This window comes from Hemibagrus wyckioides, linkage group LG27 (genome assembly GCF_019097595.1).
Source record: "Hemibagrus wyckioides isolate EC202008001 linkage group LG27, SWU_Hwy_1.0, whole genome shotgun sequence".
Lineage (NCBI taxonomy): Eukaryota > Metazoa > Chordata > Actinopteri > Siluriformes > Bagridae > Hemibagrus > Hemibagrus wyckioides.
Window position 1 is genome coordinate 12,387,724 of NC_080736.1, and position 24,777 is coordinate 12,412,500.

Sequence of the window (24,777 nt, forward strand, 5' to 3'; positions counted from 1 at the left end):
CGTGTGTAAATGGAAGTTGCCTTCCAAGAGGCTAAAGTGGTGGAAGTGAATGTTCAGGCAACTGGAAAATATAGATGTTAGAAATGAGCTAGCTAATGACCGAGTTTAATGATTTAGCTAGGTAACATGTACAGCGATCAGCCGTAACATTAAAACCACTGACAGGTGACGTGAATAACGTCGATTATTTCATTACACTGGCACCTGAAAAGGGGTGGGATATATTAGGCAGCAAGTAAACGGTCAGTCCTCAAAGTTGATGTGTTGGAAGCAGGAAAAATTGTCTAGCTGTGTGTGTGTGTGTGTGTGTGTGTGTCAATGTGTATGTATAATCCTCTAATGTGTATCCTCTATCAACATTCCACTCAGACTTCTATGAATTTCTCGTTTCAGATCTGAGAAATGTCAACGTCAGTGTAACCTTGATGCTATGAGAAACCTTTTTTACTTCTGAAGACGATGTGAAAGCCAAAATAGTGGGCTGTCTGTGTGAAATTCTCTTGTTAACAGCAAGAAAACATTTAAATGTAGCATACATTTTCATCAAATGTCAGAAATGTGTTTTAACTGTAGGCTACAGTTCTTCTTCTCCTTATCATTATTATAATAATTATTATTATTAGTAGTAGTCTTATTATTATTATTATTATTATTATTATTATTATTATTATTATTTATAAATCATTGTTCCTGTAATAGTTCAATTCAATTTATTTGTATAGCGCCTTTTACAATGGACATTGTCTCAAAGCAGCTTTACAGAAGTAGAGAAACAGAAAAAGGAAAAAGAAATTATTAAATTAAATTATTAAACTATTTTATCCCTAATGAGCAAGCCTGCGGCAACGGTGGCAAGGAAAAACTCCCTGAGATGATATAAGGAAGAAACCTTGAGAGGAACCAGGCTCAGAAGGGAACCTCTTCCTCATTTGGGAGACACTGGACAGTAAATAATGTCCTTTCTACAACAGCAGTCAATAGCTCATGAGGAACTATTAGGTCAGTGTAGTTTCTGAGTTCATTATAGACACTAATTCCTTGCTGTCAGATGTAATGGCAACTTCATACCAGTGAAAAAATTCAGTATTGTGAAATTAAGTGTGGATATGAGAGACACACATAGCTTCATTATGAATTTTGAGGTACATTTCTGGTGGTTTAGTAGTCTGCATGTTTGCCTCACTTCTCCAGGGGTTGGTGGTTGGTGGTCAGTTCCCACCTCCGCCCTGGGTGTGCATAGAGATGTCCATCCCATGCTCTTGGGCTTCCAACAAGTGCTCTTCTCCACATGATATAAGGCATGAGTTGATTGGCATCTCTAAATGTGTGTGTGGTGTGAACGTGCTCTGTGATGGACTGGCCTTATCTAGCGTGTTGCCCAAGAAGGTTCTTATGACTCCGTGTAGGATAAATGGATACAGACTTCTGACTTGTAAAATTTAAAGTAGACTTCTGCCATTAAAAGCTAAAAGAGTTTTTCTGTAGCCTACAATATGGTTCCACGTTATTAGTTTTAAATCAGTTTTACTGTAGCAGTGTACCTGCGAGACTAGCGGCTACAGAATGGGATTGGAACACGGCCCTAGAGCGCGCTGCTCTTCCGTGTTCACTACATAGGGCCCTAGGCGTGGATTTGAGACACAGCCTTCCCCACAGTGCACTGTAAGCATGGCCGACAGCTCACGAGCTCAGAAACTGGACCTGGTTTTCCAGCATATAAGAAACGTTCCTGATTTTCCTGTCAAAGGCATCGTGTTCAAGTGAGTGTATTGTCCTTGTTGTGTGTTACGATAATGTTTATAAATAAGTATATCTATTATTTTGTGTAGTAATGACACGCTCTCAGCTGTGCTAGCTAAGTTAGCTAACTCAATGTTTAACTTTTTTATTTATATATAAATATATATATATATATATATATATATATATATATATATATATATATATATATATACACACATACATACATATATATATACATAAATGTATTATTTTCCCCTTTACTAAAGTGACTGCAATGCTCTAAACGAGGACACAACTATAAATAAGGTCTCGTGCTGCTGTCTTTAATTCGTTTCCTTTTATTTTAGGGATATTTGCCCTATATTGAAGGAGCCCAAAGCTCTGAGTGCAGTTATTGATCTGTTTGAGGAACATGTCAGGAAAAATCACCCACACACTGAACTCATTGTAGGTAAGACATTTTCTTTTCTATTACAAAATATTCTTTAAAAAAAAAAAAAAAAAAAAAAAAACCCTGTTCAGCTCTTGAATCTGATTGGTCAGAATGTGTTGATTCATTTCCTATAACAACAAATCATCAATAAACAACAAGCCAAATCCCATGTTTAGATTTTAACGTTTTCTGTAGCGACAACTTCTATAGTGGACTTGTATCTAACACTGATCTTAAAAAAATGTTATTTATGGTGGCCGAGAAGTGAAAAACAAAATAACAAATCAGAAACGTCTGAATTGTCCTTGTGGTTTTGGATTTGTTAATTTGGTTTGGGATTTATTTATTTGCACTTCTCAGCCACCGTGGTTATTTAACAGAGACATGTAATTACTGAAAAGTGGAAGGAAGGAGTCTCCGGTGTCAGCGTGTTGGAGCAGTCAGTATGTTTCAGCCACTGGAAGAAACATAGAGGAAGATTAGAGGAAATAGAGGAAGTTTTTTGTCACGTGTGCAAACTATCACAGACAATTGTACGCTAAAAATGCTTGTTGTGAAGCTTCGGTACTCCACACCGGTGTAAAACCCATGAGCACTTTATTAGGAACACCAGTACAGCTACTCATTCAGAATGATCTAACCAGCCAATTAGGTGGCACCAAGGAAATGCAAAAAATCATTTAGATACGAGTTAGTAGCTTTAGGTAAAGTTCACATCAGCCATCAGAATGTGGAAAAAGTGTTATGTTAGTGATTTTTGGCTGGTTTGTGTATTTCTATAACTGCTGATCTCCTGGGATTTTCACACACACAACAGTCTCAGAGTTTACTCAGAATGGTCAATAAATTAGAAAAAAAACCATTATGTAAGCGGCAATTTTGTGGACGGAAACAACTTGTTGATAAGAGAGATCAGCGGAGAACGGCCAGACAGTTTCAATTTAACTCGGATGACCATTTTGTATAAATGCGGTGAGCAGCAAAGCATCTCAGAAGAACCTTGAGGTGGATGAGTTTCAACAGCAGAAGAGCACATCAGGTTTCACTTCTGTCAGTCAAGAACAGGAAGCTGAGCTGCACTGGGCTCAGACTCACTAAAACTGGACAGATAAAGACTAGAAAACAAAACCACATCTGATGAATCCTGATTTCTGCTGAGGAACACAGATGGTAGAATCAGAATTTGGCACCAACAGGGTGATTCAGTGATCCTACTTTGGGCTTGCAAATACCAGCTAATGACCACTAGAATGTCATAGCCAGTTTGAGTATTGTTGCTGATTACTTCATGTCCACAATTTATTTTGTAAGGGCTATTTCCAGCATGATAATGAACCATGTTGCAAAACAAACACCTCAAACTGGTTTCATGGACATGTTGATGAGTTCAATGGTCTTTCCAGTCACCAGACCTGAATCCAGTAGACCAGCTTTCGGGTGTGGTAGAACAGGAGATGATCTGCATGAACACGCGCCTGAAAAATCTGCAGGAAATGTGTGATGTGATCAAATCACCATTTTTCCAAAATCTTGTGGAATTTCATTAGCATGAAGAATTTGAGAACAATGGCAGTATAGCGCTCAGTGGGTCTAAAATCTCAGTATACATGCAGAGTATATTCTATTGCTTGCGTATGCCTAATAAGTAAGTCAATAATATATTTATTTGCTCTTATCTTACTTGGTCTCTCCTCTGTAACATGACAGGCTTCAGGTTTTATTAACTTGAAGATAGTGAGGAAAAATAGGAGTGTCTGGTGAAGGAGTGATTATCACCGCTATAGTGCTAAGTGATAACAGGAATGAACTTGGCTCACAGATGTTCCACAACATCAGGGGTAAATATTAACAGATCGAAGTATGATATTGAAGTTGTAACAAACTGCTGTGATCCAATCGGGATCATACAGTAAGTTCGCACAAACTTTACAGAATCTGCAAAATGTAAATAAATAAGAGGGGAAAGGGATTTTCCACAAGGCACAATAATAACTGAATTTGAGCACCAAATGATTACCAAAGGTGCAAACATTCACTGATTGTCAAGAGAGCAGTGTGATATGTAGACATGATGTGTAGAGTTGTTGAATACGGATACCAGTTTAAACTTAAATAGCTACTGTAGAAGCTAGAAATTAAAGGTATAAGTAGACGCGGATCTCTGGATGCTTTAAATATAAACCCAAAAGCATGCGGCTCTATGTTTGTGCTCGGGTCAAGGGTGGAATCTGAGCCGGACCGCTCAACCTCAGAACCGAATCAGATGCTCTAACTTCTGTACTCTGCGCTTTCTCTTGGCTAGGTCATTTGGAACAGTCAGATTGTTTATGTGACGGCCGTGAAGATGATGCATTTGGGAAGCACTCTGAAGTACATGCGGTGTGACCTCGGTGCCTCTTGTTACCGCCTTATATAAGTGCTCTATACATTCTTTCCTCTTCAGTAGCTGTTTATCTTGATCATGGTCAAGGGGGACCTTGGGACCGGATGCCAGGAACGCTGGGTATCAGTCAGGAATCCTGTGTGAATGGCTACAGTCTCTCTTTCAGATGTTGTGCTGGGAAAACCTGCAGCGATGGTGTTCTGTGTATTCTGTCTCTGTAGGTACTTGTTATTGTGGGTTGTTTACTGCAGATTTAGAGGCTTTACAGTTGTTTAATTTAGAAACAGTAGAATTTCCATCACTCACGAGGACACCAGCTTGACAACATGCTCTGAAAGCGAACCTGAAAGATTTGAAGAAGGTTCAGCATCGCATTTGCATTTCCATTTCCATTTCCATTTCCATTTCCATCTGCTCACTGGGCTGAAGATTTTATCCAAAACGTCTCGCAGTTGAGACCGAGTACACCTCATGAGCCCGGAGTTAAGACAAGGCAGCTGCCTGGTGCAGAACTCACAACCTTCTGATCAGCATCCTGTCTCACAGTGTGCATGATGATGTGCTGATATAGATCACCACATGCCTTAAATACAGCAAGAGAGGGACGGGAAAGAGGCACGACATGCAGGCTGAATAAAATAAGGGATATTTTAATTATCCATTTTTTTTCTGCATATGCTGATCCTTATTTTTTTAAATCATATCTTTTGTAAAAAGAGAAAAGAAGGTATCACACATAACCAGAGATTAGGCCGTAAAACAGTCATCGTTTACTACAGTGAGCACTGTTCCATAATTGGAGACATGATTATTTGTTTCTAGGCTTTGTGTGGTGAAACAAGTAGAAACTAGAAGTTAAAAAAAAAAAGTTTTTTATTTTTAAAAATCATATTTCAAATAATCCAATTTTAGTAAATAGGGAAAAAGAAGAAAGAAAAAAAGTTTTTGTTTTCCTTTTTCATGTTGAAATGAAAAATATATAAATGCAGTCTACAATAAATAAGATTGCTCGCCACTTTTTTTGTAATTTATTATTAGTATTTCTGTTGTTGCACAGTATTACAGAAATGAATTATTTGCTGCCTTCTGGGTCTTAAATTTATGCCATCCAGCTCTGGTGAGGCCTGGATTAGGAAACACCAGTGTAAAAAAATTTTTTTTTTTTGTATCTTGCATTTTAATTAGATTTTATTTACAGCTTCTCTATGGGACATCTATTACTAGATTTTCTGAGAGCCAGGACTGTGGAGTTAATCACTCCGCTGTTGCAAGCCCTTGCACTTTTAAGCTACGTTACAATTAGCTAATTAGCTGCGTCATCAAACCAGCACTGTACTGGTATTGGATTAGTAGGAATTTTTCTTTTTTTTTTTTTTTAATCATTTATACCCCACACTAATCTCCCAAGCTCCAGAGCTGCTGGTATGAGACAACTGTGGAGGATATGACTGTGTTCTCCATCAGAGTGAACAGACTTGTGGAAATATGTTGTGTTGCTTCCCTGGTGGATTTGGGACACGTGTATAAAGAACCACTAAAAAAAAAAAAAAAAGGAAGAATCTGATGCCCGGGTGATTGACTTTAATGTCCATACGGGAAAGGAGAACCAAAAAAAAGTTGGTGGTTTATAATGCACTCCTGGGGCGACTCGTGAAGCTCCACATTGTCTCACCACAGTATATGCTGACCATTACATTTCATCTGTTTCTCCTGTGAGGGTTTTGCTGCATGCTGATACATGCTACTGACCACACATACATTTTCAGACCAAACAAGAAACGGTCACCACTAAACATCAGAAACGGGAAGCCGAAGAGAAGCGAAAGCATCAAACACCCATTAATAGAAATGTTCTCTTTCATTTCATCTTGGGCTTCTGGAGAGAAAATGGAAGGGCGAAAAAACACATGCTCCAAATTTATACCCTCTGAAACCGTCACCGTGAGCCCTTTGTTTGATTACAGTTTTAAACTGGGTGAAGTGTAATGATCATTAACTCAGATGAGGAGATACTAGAGTGTAGGATGCAGTGAGGAGAAGTGGTGGAAATGATCACACAGATCAATGCTCAACACTCCCAGTATAGATCTGTATAAAAATACACAAGTCTGTCAAGCTATTCGTGACAAATGTGTTGGCTGTGGTGGGGGAAACAGTTGGACATTCTTTCGTCCGCTTTGTAGACTGTTTTGCTTAAGATCTCTCTTAGTTGTGTGTTAGACTGCTCTAAAATAACTCTGTAGATCGAGTGCTACATTTATATGGATATATATGGACCTTGGTTTTTACTTTTCCGTACTGTAAATGTGTTAGTTCATCAGTGTGCACGTGTCCTGGGTTGGTGTTTTCCACCTCGTGTCCAGTATACCCGGAATAGGCTGTGAATAAACCACTGACCACCTCTGATCATCATTAAGTGCTTACTGGAAATAAATAAATAATGTAATATATATCCCTTACCTCTAAAATAAAATCAGCTCGTGTCTTATTCGTATTGGATTAGTTTATCAGAAGGAAATCTGCAGACATTTTTACAGCGAACAATTAAATGACCAAAAATGATTGCGTCATGTGGTTGTGTTCCTTAAATATCTAATGTTAAATATTGACAATAATTGCAAAAGCAATTTGAAGATGAACATTTAAACTATTGACCATTTTGATGAATAATTTTAATGAATATTAACGACAAATCATTAATTTATCTGCATTTAGCTTTCGATATTTCAGAAGCTGGCAGTGATGCATCTAGTCATTATTTATACCAGAGTCGATGGTATCGTTTGGGTTCGGGTGAGATTTTAGTTGTTCCTAACGAAGGTGAGTGTAGAGCAGTTTAATACCCGTGACTGTCATTATAAACGCTTGTGTAATCCATCTGCATGATCTCACTCTTCTGAATGATTTTCTTTCTAGATTTTCCTGCCATTGTAGTGAAGATCTTTACCAGCCAGACCAAGTATATAGTTGAATACCTCTTCTTAATCATCCACTTTGTTTCGTTATTTGGGAAGTGTTTAGTCTGGAGGGAGTGAGTGATACGTGCACTGAGAGACTAAATCCAGCAAAGTAACAGCAGACAGACCAAAGCCAAGTTGTTGACATCTGCATAGAAAATGGCACGTGTATTTGAACAGGATTAAAATGATCAGAAGGCCACTGGGTTTGGAGGAAAAAAACACCAACGTGGCCAAAATGGACAGAATATATATATAAAAATAACAAACTGAGTAAAATATTATTAATTCAATTTATTTGTATAGTGCTTTTAACAATGGACATTGTCTCAAAGCAGCTTTACAGAGGTATAGAAACATAAAGACGTGTTATAAAGCATTATAAAGTTTGAAGTTAAATTTCTATTTATCCTCCAGGACTCCATGTAACTTTAATCCTATCCAGATTGAGCTTTTCACTGATTTATTACACTCTGAAGCAATTAATATTGTCCCTTTATTTCTGAAACTTGAGAGTTTCAGGACTCTCCTGGAGTTTTAGATGGTTTTCACACAGGACACCTTTGCTGTTTCAGACTATTATTATATTATGGTGTTATTATGCACCTCTGCTACTCCTGCTACACGTGTGTTGTGCAAAGTTATCATCGGCTACAACACACGCTTTCACAGGTTACTTTACTTTCTGAACTTCCTGTGTGCAGACCTGAGTAAGAGTCATGTTCCCATTCACAGAAATCACAGTAACTGAACTCACACCAGCTTCTACAGGTAGCCTCGGGTTCAGTATCAGGCTGCACTTCCTGCTCCACATGACCGCTTTCACCGAATGACCAAATATTTCATGTGACTGCTCAGTTTCAGACTAAACTGCCTTATAATTTATACTAACCTTTATACTGACATTGTCTAATGTACATATATACATATATCTTATCTTAATTAAATCTAGCAGGACAAGAAATACTTATACACACATGCAGGCATACAAGCATCCATTTAGTCCTGAGTGGAAATAAGTGACTTTAATGTGAAATAATGATGCCGTGAATTGAATCTCTGGTTGATGTGCTGACATTCAGCAGAACAGCGTTCATCATGCGATCTGAGCTCAATTCTTGTTGTAACCTTGCCGGCTGTTCGGTTGCTCATGCATTACTGTGATTTTCCTTCATTGTGGCATTTATAGGAAATAGCTGCTTGTTACGGCGAAACACACAGCGCAAGGTTGTAGTTCATTCTGACATAAATGGCGTTTCACATTAGCGTGCAGAGCTAATGCGCCTTTCCTGGGTTCTTTTATGAGCTTTAAAAGCCAGTTCAAACAGTATCATACCCTCTAGAGCAGTTATTGTAATGGGAAGGTCACTTCTTCACCCTTTTAATAACTCATGAAAGATTTATGCTCATTACTATCCCTAATAATCTTGACTTGCTCTGGCAGTGTCCAGCGTTTGTCTAAAGAGAAAGAGTTTCCTTTCAGAAATTAAAGAGCCGCTTTGGTGTTTTTCCAGAACGTTGCAGGGCTACGGCTAATACTGCACGTCTCAGCTGCCCTTAAACCACTTTAGAAGCATTTTAGCTAATCCTGTTCAACATGGATTAGAAATTAAATGAATCCATTAAGTCTCAGATAACCACTGATTGTCAGATGTTAGCATTTATACATTACTCCAGTTTAAACAGGATTAAATGGACTTTTAAAAAAAAAAATTATTGACTTTTATGAGGGTCCGTGGTAGTTCGGTGGTTAAAGTGCAATGCTAGTGACCAGACAGATTTCCCAGTAATTCCAAAGACCGGCGGTTCAAATAGGTCGATTAATTTAAGGTTACAACAAGGGACTGTTCTTCTTTTGAAAGAGTCTGCTTCTTGTTGTTGTTAAAATGTGTTATTTATTGTATTTCTTGTATTGTGCAGGTGTGGATGCTCGTGGCTTTCTGTTCGGTCCTCTTTTGGCCCAGAGATTAGGAATCGGCTTCGTCTTGGTCAGGAAGAAAGGGAAACTTCCAGGTCCCACAGTCTCTGTAACGTACGCGCTTGAGTATGCCACGGTGAGGAACTACTTCATACTGGTCATTCAGTTCTTCAAAGAAACCTCTCCTGAAACACACAGTGAAGTAGTTTTACAGAATTAACCACCTAAACCATTAACATGTATGCTTTGCTGGTCATCAGAATCACACTGGCACAAAAATATGTCCAAAAGTAGAATGGAAGCTGAAAATGTCTAGATATGAAAACATATCACAATGCACAAGCCCTTTTCTCAAAATTTAACATTCAGAGACCAGCATGCATCACGCTGAAGGTGGGAGAGTGACCCTCTACCGGATGAGACATGAAACATCACCAGTACATCAATGCTGCATAGCTCCTTACACACTGCTTAAACAGTGACCGTTTGCTGATAACATGGACGGATACATCATCAATAGAATATGCAGTTAGGTATATAAATATTTGGACATGTTTCCACAACTTTTTTTTTTTTATTTTAGCTGGGTTTAACAATATACAGGATATAAAAGTGAACAGTGTAGGAATTACAGCACTTATATGTGGCGTCTCCCTTCAGTCCCCATTTATAAGAAAACCAAGGCTAATTGCATGGTCAGCTGCTCAGCTGGTTCACAGTTTATTTTTCTTAGTTATTTGATTTGCAGTTAAGTAAGTAAAAGGAGTAGAGATGTATTCATGTGCAGCATTTGTAGCTGAAGACTAAAGAGCGGTCACTGCCACTCAGGACCATGGAAAACATCTATGGTAGATGAACTACAATTTTTTCCCCTGGTTAAGAGAAACAGCTGGCCACACCCTTCAGGAGAAATATGACTGACTGTATGGTGTGTTCCTTTAATTTAATGCTGAAAGTTTGTACATGACTGAATCTCAGCACCTGTATACTGTTGAAGATGATAAATTTTGTAAATGTACAAATATTTATGGACCTGATAGACAAGAGATGTGGCTGGGAAACACAGGACTGAAAGACACTGTAGAAGCTTTAATCACAGCAGCAATAAGAGAGAGAGAGAACCCTAACTGCAGACAGTACGAAGAAGCTCATTGTCAACAGTACAGACACAGATGAACAACAATGATGGGAAGATCCACAGAGAATGCTGGAAAACAGCAAAGCCAAGATCCCATGACACGTCCTGACCCAGACAGTGGTGTCAAAGGTTAAATCTGAGGTAATGCCATTAGTGAGAAGAGCACCTGAAGCCACAAAGAATAACAAACACTATATTGCCAAACGTTTTGGGACATCTGCCTTTACATGTACATGAATGTAATATGGAGTTGGTCCGTCCTTTACAGCTATAACACCTTTTGCTTTTCTGGGAAGGATTTCCACAAGGATTAGGAGTCTGTTTATGGGAATTTTTGACCATTCCTCTAGAACCGCATTTGTGAGGTCAGGCACTGATGTTGGACAAGAAGATCTGGCTCACAGTCTCCTCTCTAATTCATCCCAAAGGTGTTCTATCAGGTTGAGGTCAGGATTCTGTGAAGTTCCTCCACACCAAACTCTCTCATCCATGTCTTTATGGACCTTGCTTTGTGCACTGGTGTACAGTCATGCTGGAACAGGAAGGGGTCATCCTCAAACTGTTCCCACAAAGTTGGGAGAATTAAATTGTCCAAAATGTCTTGGTATGCTGAAGCATTAAGAGTTCCTTTCACTGGAACTAAGGGGCCGAGCCCAACTCCTGAAAAACAACACCTGAATTCAATGATTTGGAGGGGTGTCCCAAAACACACTGAGGGGGAAAAAATTGCTCTAAGTCGCTCCATATTTGCATAAATTACAACTTTTCTCAAATTTCTCACATCGCTGGATGCAAACACGTCTCGTCACCAACAAGATGTTGCTCATGTCATAGGAAGTCACCAGCTCTCTGGTCAACTAAACGGCTCCATTTCTTGATTCTAACCATTGCTGTGTTCTGTCATGATTGTGTATTTCAGGCTGAGGCGGAGATTCAGGTTGACGCTGTGCAAGCAGGACAGAACGTTCTCATCATCGACGACCTGCTGGCTACTGGAGGTGTGTAACTATTACTCAACCTATTCAGGGGAAAGATCAGTGTGCTCTTTCTTAAGAGACTCCAGTCTCGTCAGCTGAACAAGGTTACATGTTCTGTCGTAATCTGTAGTCAGATTACAAAATAATTCAGTCGCAACCTTTGAGGTGTGTCTCAAACACAAACCACAAGCAAAATAATAACCGTCCTGTGCTTTTGTCAGGTACCCTGCAGGCAGCGTGTGAGCTGTTGAAGAAGCAGAAGGCTCAGGTGCTCGGCTGCTTGGTGGTGATCGAGCTGAAGGACCTCGGCGGAGCGGAAAAACTCCCCGTCCCCGTCTTTTCCTTGTTACAGTGCTGAAAACACGTTCACGTCTGCACCAAGAAGCACAAAGCATTCCACATTTACACCAGGCAATAAGTACACATGCATCAGATTCTTTTGAATCTTTTAGGTGTCTTTAATTTGAAGAAAAATGGAGTGGGTTTAAGTAATTATCAGTTAATTGCAGCAAACGGGAAGGTCGCTGGATGCAGCTATGCAATTACTCTTGAATCTTACATCAAGACAATACATCTGAATAGGAAATCGTGTCAAGTATTAATTAATCGACTTTAATTATTGCACTGATTCTGCTTTTATTTATGTCTGTTGTTCATTAATAATGTGCCATTATTATGTTTACAGTTTTTTTAATTAATGAGTTTCCACATTACCCACATCCGGCCTCATTTATTCGCCTTTTAAACGTAATCGTTCAGTAGGTAAAGGTGTAACTGTGTCGACTCTAAAACAAAACAAATTCTTCAGAAAGGTTGATTTTCTTTTCCCGATCCGGACTTATTCACATTTCATGACACCCACAAGAAGTGCACAGAGCACAAAATGAGATGACGAAGACATGATTTGGACTCTCTTCTTTTAAGTCAGTAAAATTATTTAATAAATTAACATTGCATATTATTATTAAACTCCAAATCATCTGTTTTTGATTAATGGGATGCACAGACACACTGGTCTCTCCAACTGCCATTTCTTTTATCATCATATTTTATTTTTTGTCTTAATTTACACTTATGTTTTAGCTTGCTTTCTTTTATTCTAATGTTAATACCATCATAGAATGGTTTTTACTAAATGATCCCGTTGGTACTTTTAATCCCAGACCTAATATACTAGCAGGAGGATGGATTTCCTGATCAAAACCTAAAGCACTTCTATAAATCTCTGGATAAGTACAATCTAAATTCTGCAAACAATTAAATAATTTAATCTTGACATTATGATCCATTTATAAAAGTGCAGAAATCCATGTAGATGCGAAAACATTTAACTTCGTGCCTTTTGTGAGATTTTCTTTCCTCCTCATGCTACCCTCTCTATCCAGCTGTGGTTTCTATGGAAACTGTTCATTGATGCAGGAAAAACATTTTACAACATTGTGCCTGAAATGCCAGTTAATTGCCATCATGCTAAATATCAGTAGAGCTGTAGTTACTTGCGATTTTCCCCCGGTAAATAATCAGGGTTGAGGTTTCCTTTAATGACCGTAAGTGTGGACTGAAACAGATAAGCAGCACATATTGTGCACTTGAAGATCATGGACTTCTACAGAAACTGCTGTATATAAGCAAATGAATGTTTGAGTAACTCAAATGATCGATTATGTGTTATTGATTAAAAAGACTGAATTCAAAGTAGCTTGTTTATTGGTGAATTAAGCAGCTCCAAGACTCGTCACATGACCTGCTGCCAGTCACAGCTCGGTGTGCGTCTCCATAATACAAGCACTCAAACCTATAACACAGCCACCTTAACATCAACAAAATGCTCCATTTCAAAGAATAAAAAATGACACAATCTTCTGTATTTTCTCACAGACTAGAGTTAGGAGCAAGTCCCACTATGTCCAGTTTAAAGAATAAAAACATGGAGTAAATTCCTGAAACTATTGCACATCATTCCAATCAGTCCATCATCCACACCTCTTCTTCAGAGTCTCTCCTCTTCTTTTATCTTCTGGTTCAGTTTCTCCAAAACCAGGTTCATGTTAGTGTTCTTGTTCAGCTTGAGGTAAAAATCCTTTCTGATGGGATGCAGCGTGAGCCAATCCGGCACTAACTCCACCAGCAAACGAAGGTGTTTTTCCATTTCCCCTAAAACAAAGCAATGGCTATTAGTTAAATCTGAAATGATTCAGTTTGAGAACAGAAGATTGTTATGGTCATGAGCACCGAGTTTTCCTTAGACTTAAATGCCATGAACTAATCAAGACCTGTTTAGATTATTTTTTAAATGCGAGTTGTGTAAACATGAAGGAAAGCTGCGTTCACACACGGACGGAACATTACCATGGCAACCAGTAGTAGGATCACGTACTAAGGACTTCATAGTACATCACTGCATGTGTGAACATAGCTTAAGACACTTCGTTATTAGTAAAATGCTCTCTCTAATGAAGAGCAGCTTCTGTGATGGACCGGTCAACATATGCTCACCTGCACTGAGAGAAGAGCGATAGCTAGCGATCATGCGATTACAGGTCAGCTCCATGATCAAGGCCGGCTTCTTCTCGGCGACAAAGACGTTTCTCAGAATCCTGGCCATCTCAGGCAGACGTGTTATCATCCCCAGACGTTCCTCTTGTTCAGGATTTCTCGTCATAGTCACTTGAAGCTTCTGAGCCTCTTTAGCCCGGATCTGAACAAGAAAGCAGAGGAATGTTTACCCAACGTGGAAATGGTACAAGAGTCTAAGGTGATGATCAATCGAGTCACGGGAGTCCAGAGCATGGGGTTTTAAATGCTTACCCTCTCTAGCAGAGACTGTGACACTCCTTTGAGAGCACTGGGGGTCTGGATGGGCATCGCAGTTGGTTTTGCTGGGGTCTCGCTCTCTTTTGAACAAGCTGCCTCTGCGGTTTTTAAGGCCATGTTAGCCAAAGCCTTCTCCATCTAGAAGAATTGGATATTTTAATAAGCCACTTGATGCAAAACAGCCGAGACCAAAAACCCTTTACGTTAATTACATATACATGTGTGTGATTTTAAGAATAAACTTCTTTAAAGGTGTACAGATGCACACATGTAAATAAGGGATGAAATGTAAAAGGTGAAATCTTATGTTAAACTATAAGCCAGTGATTTAAAAGCAGGTTCTGGATGTTATGTCTCTTTCCAGACTGCTGGTGATTCTGAAGCCTCCTGCATTTACCTTAGGGGTCATGAGGGAGCGAGCTCTGTCCAGCACTTCCTGAGCGGTAGTGAGTTTCTCAGTCTGCGGAGGCTGAGGCAATTCACTGGGCAGGATGTTGGGCACCTCGTCCACGTTGAATTTAGGGTGCCAGCGGGTCAGTTTATCATCAGGGACAACTAAAGCAGGGTTCAGCGATGCTAGGAAGACCTGCAGGACAGAACAGAGACATCACTACACATTCAGGGGTTTTTTTTTCCACTGCTTTTCCATTCAGATCCTCTGTTAAGCTAGAATTGAGGAAAAGCTGTGAAAAACAGCGCTAACCTTATGGTGTCCCTTCACGATTTCAACCAGGTTCTGATGAAAAATGCGCCTCCTCTCCAGCAGACGGGTCACAGACAGGATGGGCCGGGTGTCATTTGTTTCTGCAGTAAACCAAAAGCTCTTGAGTGAAAAAGAGACTCGTATATGCAACTCAAGTAGATTTTAAAAGCAGACAGTATGAGGTAGTCACCTTCTTCGATGACGGGCTCCATGGTGAGCTGGTAGGTGGATTTCTTCACTGTAGAGCTGAAAGTCGGGATGTTTTTCTCCTGTCTTAAGGTGTAAGCAGATGGGTACACCGCCTTAATCTGCCCTATGTGAGACTCCTCAAATCGCCTGAAGAGAAGAAAAAACAAGGAATTTACTCTTGAATTCTCAAATCTGATTGGTCAGAAAGAGATTTTTTAAGAACTCACAGGTTTATATTAATGTATATTAACAGTCTGATGTGGAGAGGTTTTGGGCAAGGGTATGTTTACTTAATATTTATGGAAAGAGTCTCCAGTGCTTTGTAACAGTACATTCCCAACACTGGAGAGTCTTCAGGACAAGACTGAGCCCTTTCTTCATTCTCCAACATGAGTGCTTTTTGTGTTTAAACATAATAAAAGGAAAGCCATTCTTACTTGTGCATCATATCTTGGACTCCTTGTTTGACTTTGGCGAAGGTGACCGTTTCCGAGCGGTTGAACAGCATGCCGACGATGGTGTCCATATTGCGGAACATTTCTGCTAAAACCTTGTATTTGAAGGGCAGGGTGAGGCCGGGGGGAACGTCCTGAGCTAGTGTGTGGTAGCGCTGATAAGCAGGAAGCTTCTCGCTGGAATTGGAAAAGCACAAATACATTAAATGACAAAGCAACACATGATGAGACACTGGATAATCAGAGAGCATGAGTAAAACTCCACTTTTCAGTTTATTCGTCTTAAAAACTGAAACAAGAACAAGACAGGCAAGTGGTAGAACAAGAGTCTGACCAACATCCGCTCATTAACATCAACATGGACAGAAGTACCACACAAACCTGGTGCATAATGCGATGACTGGATGCTCCTGAATGTGTGATTGTAAATCTTACCCTTCGTTCACTTTGTGGTTTTGGGTCTGCTCCTCTGAGCTTTTCTCCTCCTCGACCACTCTCTCCTCCTTCCTCTGCTGTGCTTTGACTGCGAGCTCCCTGGCACTGTCCAGTCGGGCTTTGAGCTCAGCGAGAGCAGACACGGGTGCTGGGGTCGGCGAACTCGCCGCTTCAGCCTGTCCCTTCAGTTTCTGCAGACGAGCCTTCAGCGAAGCCACATCCTCTCTGGAGAAGGTTTTCTGGAAGATGACAGAGACACAGCGACTGATTAGGACAATATACTGGACTGAAGAAAGAAACCTGATGGTCAAAGCAGATTCTCGGCAGCGTACCTTATTCGTGGTAGGCTGCTTGGAGATACTCTCCTTGTTCGCAGGTGAGTCTTTTGACCCGTGGTCGACTACACTTTTCGGATCTTTATGGGGGGATGTAATGGCCGGTGTCTGCATGCAAACATCATAAGTATAGATCAGTGAGGTGTCTGATCATCATCATCATCATCAGATCATATACTCTGTCTCTCTCTCTCTCATTAACGTGTAATGCATAAAGTGCTGGAGTATGTCAAGTGTACTTGCTCAATACTGCTGATTAAAGTGCACTACAAAGGCTAGAAAAATCCTGATCGCCATTTGAGACTCAGCCACATCTGAATAAAATCAGCACACAATAGGGTTTTTTTTTTTTTCAGATAAATAACAATCCAGAAACTTCACACCAAAATGTGAGACACGACTTCTGAAAGAGTTTATTTCGTATTTAAAGTGTATCCGAGAGCTGTTTAATGTGAATTAGACACTATTTACACGGTAACAGTGCTCATGCTTGAGTTTTCCACGACTCCAGTGTCTGAGAGAGAAGTGTTACTGTAGTGTTTGTTAGCGAGGTGCTAATTCACCAAGCCAAAATATCGCGATACTACACGGTATCTCTGACCGATCCGGTCCAGCCAATCCAAAATATCGCGATACTACACGGTAGTGACCGATCCGGTCCAGTTAAAGGGTTAAATAAATAAATAAATATTGTAGCATAGTCAAATATAGAAATGTTCACACTTGAGTGAATTGTAGTTGCTACAAATCAGAAAGAAAAAAAAAGTTTGCATCAGCATGCACTATAATGTAAACAGAGAGAGATTTAAAGCTACCTGTTCGGTGTCCTCGTGTTTCGAGAGCACGAGCTTCTTTCTCGCCGTCCTTTTCCCAGTCTCCACGCTCTTGGTTGTGTTTTCATCCTTCGTCGCAGCCACCCGGAGTCGTTTTTTAGCCGTGCTGTGCTGCTCGGTGGTGGAGGTGAACACGGCAGAGCAGAGATCAAACTCAGCCTCAGATGAAGTCCTCTTCGGGGTTCGGGGACTCTCGGGCGCTCCGGGTTTATCCGAGCTCCTTAGCTGTGTCCTGCCCTCTACATGATCAGGAGCAGATACAGCCTCGTCGATCACCCTGAGGAACTCCTCCTGGACGGATCTGAGCTGCTCTCTCTCCTGCTGGACGGATCTGATCTGCTCTCTCTCCTGCTGGACGGATCTGATCTGCTCTCTCTCCTGCTGGACGGATCTGATCTGCTCTCTCTCCTGCTGGACGGATCTGAGCTGCTCTCTCTCCTGCTGGACAGCCCTGAGCTGTTTGTTTGCAGAGCCCCTGCTCCTCTGAGGCCTTGTTGTGGTCACTACTCGCTCCTCTACGCTTGGTTTTTGAGATTTCGATCGCAGGGACCGTTCAACACCTGCTTTCTTAGACTGTGCAAAATAATCAGTGACTCGAGCTTGAGCCATGCTTGTAAAAAAAAAATAAAATAAATAAACAAAATAAAATCCTAACCTTGTTATTTATAAACCTAGTTAAAACCGCCAACAGACTGAGAAGCTGCTGCTCTGAACAATCGTCCTCCCCCGCGCGCTTCCTCTATAAACTTTCCCGCGAAATGGTACCACGTGACCTTTGTAGGCGGGCCGAGCTGTAGTGCCGCAATATCAAGCACTCCAATTGGCTGTCGCATTGATCAAACAAGCTGTACGTGTACGTGATTGGACAAGAGATGAACGTGGCAAAGTAAACACCAAATAGCTTCATGTTGTGAAACCCACTATTTCATACCAAGTGTAGTGTGCTTATATATGCTTAATATTTATTTATTTGTGCATGTTTATCTACAATACTTCTAAATCTAAATAACCTGAATGTAAAAATTGCCACCGCTGACAATGTGGTGTTCATGTACACCTGTCTATATTTATCCACTGAGTCAGTCATGTGGAAGCAGTGCATAAAATCATACAGATACAGGTCAAGAAGCTTCAGTTAGTGTTCACATCAACAAACATCAGAATAGGGAAAAGTGTGATCTCTGTGACTTTTACTGTGCCATGGTTGTTGGTGCCAGGTTTGAGTATTTCAGAGACTGCTGATCTCCAGGAATTTTCACACAGAACAGTTTCTAGAGTGTACACAAAAACGTGCAAAAAAAAAAAAATGTTATCTCAAATAATCACTTTTTATAACCATGGTGAGCAGAAAAGCATCGTTGATGGGCTACGACAGACTGCATCAGGTTCCAGTAATGACAGTCAAGTACAGGAATCTGATGCACTGGACAATGAAGGTTAGGCTTTTCTGACCACCATGATAGTAAAGAATAATTATTTGAGATCAATGAGATGACATTTTCCCAATTTCTGATGTGTGATGTGAACATCTTGACATATATCCACGTACTTTTAAGCTGGTGCTTAAAATAAAGCTGGTTCCTAATAAAGTCACTGGTGAGTGTATTTTACATTCAACAGACACCTTGTATATGTTTCACCACCAGGGGGCGCCACCACACCGGGATAAATAATATGATACGCGATTAATAAAACAGATTAAGACCATAAAGGTTAGGAGGAATGCGTTTATAACAGTTTTGTTAACAACAGAATCATTACAGAGCATCTGTGTTCCATCTGAAATGAAACAAACACAGTTTGTAAGTGTATTTAGCAAATCTAAAGCATGTCACACCTTGTAGCTGTCTCTGCTGCTTGCTGTCATGTTGCATTAGGAATCATTAGGAAAATGATGAAAAGGGTGAAACGGGTCAGCCCAGTTATACTGGAAATGTTTTATACTACAATAACATGGAGAAATTCATTTAAGGTTTAAATTAAGGCTTCTAAACTTTTGTTGTTTTTCTTTACAGCTAAAGATATGTGAGAAATGTCTTCTTTTACTTCCTCGTACAGGTGAACTTTAACACCATCATTTACAGGTTGTTAAATGTCAGGCTACATCTTAAACCTCGATGTAAACAACATGTTGATAAATAACCCTGGCTTGGTGGACATAGTGTGTACCGCTGTAGCGTATGGTTTTGGAACGTAGCCATGGTGACGGAGGTTATGACTCACTGATTCGATTCGTTCAAACGAGTCAATTTGAGTCAATTCAACGAAGAGAGCTTTGATTCGTTTCGAAAAATACCTAGAATTATATTACAGGCCACATTTCCGACACCTTGGACATTTACATAATTGCTAAATTATCCTTTATTATGCCACGACATTTATTATTAAAGCAAAAAAAAAAAAACTTTCACTGTAAACATGAGACACTGTGAATGCGTCTTCATTGATACAACCATGCGTTCACGACTTTAATTACAGTTCATGTTTATTAACCTTCCTAAAGAGTGCTGTAATGCTGTCAAACGCGACAGGCAGAAAGTACACGACTCACGTTAAACCTTTGCTAAAGATCGCGAGTCGATTCACAATGTCCGAGTCAATTAAAGGAGTCGTTCGGACAGAAGTGATTCTTTCGCGAGGCTCCACGTTTTTTTTTCAGCGCCGAGTTTGCTTACCGCTCCGGCGGGACTGAACTTTAAAGTAAATTACAGGCACGAGGAAAACTGTACACGTTCTTACAACTTCTTTTGTCACGTTTTTACCGCTGGGGAAAAAACTTTTTCATGACATTTATTTATTTTATTTTTTTTTAATTTCAGTTCCCGTTAAACGTTTTGGAAAGAAAGCTGGAGAAAGTTTGGAGTGCACGCGCTGGTTACTAAATTACTCCAACACACACACACACACACTGAGATACACAGAGCTCGAGCAAAACGCCTGCTTTTCTCAACTTTTTCATTTTGGGATTATTTTTTTGGACGTTTTTGGAGACTTCACGCCTTATGGACGTCTGACAGGTGGTGGTCTTAAACCAGTTGAAGTGGCAGATCAGGAAACTCAGGATGTAGGCTGGAGAGCAGGCTGGAGATGGGATGGGGACTGTGAGACAGTATGAGAACTGAGCTGGGTTCTTGTCTGTGTCCTGGTTGGAGGAGTGTACGCTCCTGTAGGCTCTGATGGAGCTGCAGGCGATCTGTGGCCTTCTCTACTGCTTTCTGCTGCCCACTACACTGCTGGCAGGTAACGTGTCTTCAACTTCATCAGCTACATTTGCATGATTAATAGCAGCAGGTTGATGATGATGATGATGATGATGATGTGCTCAGGACTAGGTTTAGTAGCTTTATTTAAACTGTTCTTGTGATCACTCGGGTGAAGCTTTAAACACACCTGAGCAGGTAACCACCATGCTACCTGTCCTGGAAGCAGGGAATATGGATGTGTTTGTGGCTCTGAATTGACAGCAGGAATAAGGATGGTTATAAGGAATAGGGTCCCTCAAATATGCCCAGTTCCTATAATAATAATAAGAAGAAGAAGAAGAGGAAAAGATGCCACCCGCATTCATTTTATTTCCCCATCAGTTTAGAATTTAACAGTACAGAACGATTTGGAAATTCAGACAAAAATACGTATACACGCTCTAATGTTAGTTATCTTCAGACATTCCTTTATTTTCAGCCCAAGCGCACTGCCTCCCTCCCTCCCCTTTCCTTATAGATTTACTCTCTAGGGAAAAACAAGCAATTGAACGTAGGGAAAAAATAAATAGACACGTAAACTGAGAAAACTCTAGGAAGGCTGGTCAAGCTACAGTGTAAATAAAGTGCCATAAACGTGGCCGGTGCTGTCCAGTAACTCTTCTGAAATGAGTTTTATAGCTAAATGATGTCGTCTAGGCCGTGTGAGTAAAAGTAACCAAGGGGCACACCTTTAAAACCTAACCTCTTGTAGCCTGAAACATGCAGTTTAGGACGTTTCTTTAATTAATGTTTGTAGTGATAAATAACACATTTGAAATATTTTACTTCTACATAGGGAATAAATTGTTTCTGGGTGTTCATGCGAGTTTGTAAAGTCTTTTAATAGAAAGACGCCCTTCATGTTCATGGCTATTTACTGAGAAACCCACATCTCGGCTATCAGCGATTGATCGGGATATAAATGTAATATAATTATTTTTTAAAAAACATGTAAAGCAATACCTATATATATTTTTACAGTCAGATGAGTAGTGTTCAAAAGGCCACATGTTGTGCTGAGGTTTAACAGATGATTAAGCAGCTCTACGCCTAATTGAGCTTGATTAATCATCTAATGCTTCTAATCTAATTTAACGCTTAATGATCTGATGCTTCTCTAATGTACGCTGAAACTGACACGTCCCCAAACGAAATCATCCTCCTTCAGGATTTGTGACGTGGGAGTTTCATGTCAGTGTTTTAAGCTGTAGTGAAGCAGCACACGAGAGCAGCCGGTTGGAGCAAAGCATGCTGCAGTCTGATCATTTGATCATTTGACGTCTCCTAACTGGGAGGCATGACTTCACGGGTGGTCACAGGTTACGTCCTTCAGATATGCAAACGAAGCTTTTTGCTAAGGCCGCATGGTGTGATGTTGTGTACCCCTGGTGGCAGGTAACTGTTTTGTTGTGTGTCTGAATGTAGTTTGAACAAACAACATGGTTCCATTCTTCTTCTTTGCATATTGTATTTGCATAGCTTAAAGGTCTTAAAATAAATCCTGTCCAATTTTCATTTCAGTTTTTCTTCAGGAAATTTTTAACACCAGGTTTATTATCCTGATCTTCATCTTCTGTATAGTTCACTCATTTTATCAGTACCTCATCACCGTGTGTAACAGGTGAGGTGACGTACATGGCTTGTAGGACTCAGTGAAGTTACAGGGATGAGCCAGGATCAGCTTTAGGATGTCCTTTGAGCCCTGGATCTTAAAATGAGGTCTGAGTTATAGATTTGATTTAGTCTGTATTATACGGCAAATTGTCTCGAGTTTAAAGTCATGCAACTGACGCTAATGTACTAAAATAAAAATAAATCATTAATGTCGTCTAACTGCGACTCGGGAAAAGGGTGGATTATATAAAAGGAAATGTTAAAAATGTTAAAAAAAAAAAAAAAATTAAATTATTAAATTAAAAACGCTATAATGGCTCCAATAAATAAATAAAATAATTTGTTTAATGTGTGGAATATTTGAATTCGGAATTAGATTATTAAACGACTCACAGAAATTAATCTTAATTATAAAAAATATATAAAAAATAATTACAAGTAGTTTTTTATAACATAACTTCTTGTAATTCTTGTTTATTTATTTTTATGGTTTGTCCTGATAAATAACATACTGTAACTGTTTTACTCATAGAAATGGAATATTATATCTTTAAAGACAACAGATGAATAAATATATATATTTACTATCTGGAATATTTCAATTAAATCTATTATACTTCTCACACAAATGAACACTAATTAGAAAAAGTACATTTACATTTCTGACGTTTAGCAGACGCTCTTATCGCTCTGACTTACGTTTTATCTAATATGAGGGTCAAGGGCCCAGCAGTGGCACTGGACCTGAGTAGATTTTGAAGAGTTGGTCGTCCCTCAGTGCAAAAAGTAAAAGGGAAGCAGAAAGTTTTGAAGTGCATTTATTCCACTGGCTTTAAAACCCTTCTTAACTGTGTTTGTGTGACACTGCTCTGTTGTGTCTATTATTGGTCGAGTTTGATCTCAGGTATTTCCAGCGATTAGTCGGGTCTGTTGCGTGCCGTGATCGTCCTGATCGATTAAATCCGAACCCCTTCCTCCGCCCTCGCTGCTGCCACCGCTGCTGCTGGAACTTTCTGTCCAGCACATGCAAGCGTTTTACTTTTGGATTCCTGTAGAAGAGAAAACGGTTTGTGTAAAAGCTTTACAGAGTTCAGCCCGGGAGCTCATACAGTTTAGTCCCAACACTCACATTTTCCACATTCTAGTCCAGTTTTTCTCTTTTTAACCAACATTTTTGTCTCTGGGTAAAAGGCCCAGTTTAAGCAACATCCAATAACAAGCAGAATACTGAGGATTTAGTTTCTTTTCTTTCTTTCTTTCTTTCTTTTTATTTTATTTTGCTTCTTTTGAGAAATAAATGCTTAAACTGAGCAAAATGATTGGCTATGTCAAGCCTGGAATTAATATAAACAACCAGAAATAGCTTTGTTGTAATCATGTGCCAGGAGATATTGCACATTTGCCTATATTCCAGATGTTTTTACTCGCTAGAAAGATGGCATGTTTGCAGTGCAGGGAGTGTGCTCATGGTTCACTCGTTTCCTCTTCTTGTTTTTCTGCAGTTGTCCAGATTCATAAGCCTTTTTTTTGTTTTGCGTGGTAAAAGCCACATGCCAGGCTTCCTCTCAGTCTAATGTTCGAGTGAAGCCGAAGCACAGCGCTCACCACCGCTCCTACAACACGGCTCAGTACTGTAGCTCTGCCGCTCGTGTCTCTTACGCCCTGAGCTGTGTGAGTATCAGATGTGTTGTTATCACACCGAGCAGACACGCTGCTGCTGCGAGCTGTTTGCACCATCACCAGCGTGACCCTGAAGAAGTCACTGAGGCTGTTAAAACAAAGCACGTGGAGCCGCGGCGTCTGGGATTCCTTCGCTGCTTATTTTTTTTCTCCCTCCGTCTAAACTCTGCTGTCTCTTCCGTTCAGTGTCACTTATTCTCAAACAGCCGCATTAGTTCTGCAGGTGTACATCAACCCACAGCTCACAGGAAGCTGGTGGAATGGGTGGCTTCTGGTGTCACGTGGGCATCATGTGACTTACAGGAAACCGAAGATGCCTCCAGACATGCACAATGTCTCGAGGTTCCTCCATACGCACACCGCTGCATACTTTGTGTAAACAACACCTCTCTGTAGTGCGGCTCTTATGCCAGTGTGCTTTATGGCTTTGTTCGAAATCAAAGTAAATCAGTCACGGCTCTAACAGACAGCGAGCTGGAATCGAGTGATGGGGAAATCATTCATATTACAAATATTCAAACACCCCAGATAACCTCTACATGGATATTCTTACATGAACAAAAGAAAGACTAATTTAAGGCCAAGAAAGATAGCGCTGTGAGCTTTGGCAGCTCTGCATTGCTTCAGCTTCCTGCGTTCTTGCGTGAAGTAATGTGTGCCCAAGTGACCTTGCGTAAAGCTTCACGAGGTTCTGAGAGCACTGTTATGGCTGCTGATGGATAAAGAAATTCAGTCTCACTATAGTCTCTAGTCCCCTGAAAAGTAGCACAGGACTGCTGTCTCTGAGAAGGACATGATGTGTCCTGTCCATGTGTCCTCTGTGTCCTGTGTCTTGTGTCCTGTCCATGTATCTTGTGAGCTTTTGTTCTTCTTGCTGTGTGGAGGCTCACAGGTAACTCTGTCATGGAACTGCAGCGTCACTGAGATC

The 24,777-nt window shown here is 40.1% G+C and overlaps 3 protein-coding genes across 5 annotated transcripts in view; 2 read left to right on the forward strand and 1 right to left on the reverse strand.

Annotated features, from left to right (window-relative positions):
• Positions 1-1,601: 1,601 nt before the first annotated feature.
• On the forward strand, positions 1,602-13,247 carry aprt (adenine phosphoribosyltransferase). Its single transcript, XM_058382106.1, has 5 exons — positions 1,602-1,760; positions 2,091-2,194; positions 9,437-9,570; positions 11,492-11,570; positions 11,771-13,247. The coding sequence occupies exons 1-5, from the start codon at positions 1,669-1,671 to the stop codon at positions 11,905-11,907; spliced, it is 546 nt and encodes a 181-aa protein (XP_058238089.1). The 5' UTR covers positions 1,602-1,668; the 3' UTR covers positions 11,908-13,247.
• cdt1 (chromatin licensing and DNA replication factor 1) lies at positions 12,591-18,050 on the reverse strand. 2 transcript variants are annotated; one of them, XM_058382092.1, is made up of 10 exons: positions 17,296-18,050; positions 16,478-16,588; positions 16,146-16,384; positions 15,693-15,887; positions 15,257-15,402; positions 15,067-15,167; positions 14,761-14,949; positions 14,358-14,501; positions 14,046-14,247; positions 12,591-13,703 (listed from the first exon to the last, which is right to left on the reverse strand). In XM_058382092.1, exons 1-10 carry the CDS (start codon positions 17,920-17,922, stop codon positions 13,540-13,542), a joined length of 2,118 nt encoding a protein of 705 aa, XP_058238075.1. In that variant the 5' UTR covers positions 17,923-18,050; the 3' UTR covers positions 12,591-13,539. The 2 variants fall into 2 exon arrangements, with proteins under 2 accessions (XP_058238075.1, XP_058238076.1); XM_058382093.1 differs by lacking the exon at positions 16,478-16,588.
• A 1,904-nt stretch (positions 18,051-19,954) lies between these two features.
• Positions 19,955-24,777, forward strand: part of piezo1 (piezo-type mechanosensitive ion channel component 1) — a 120,893-nt gene continuing 116,070 nt past the window's right edge. For both annotated transcript variants that reach the window (XM_058382083.1, XM_058382084.1), the window contains exon 1: positions 19,955-20,553. In XM_058382083.1, the coding sequence (XP_058238066.1) occupies positions 20,490-20,553 (64 nt within the window). In that variant the 5' untranslated portion in view covers positions 19,955-20,489. The remainder of the gene's footprint in view (positions 20,554-24,777) is intronic.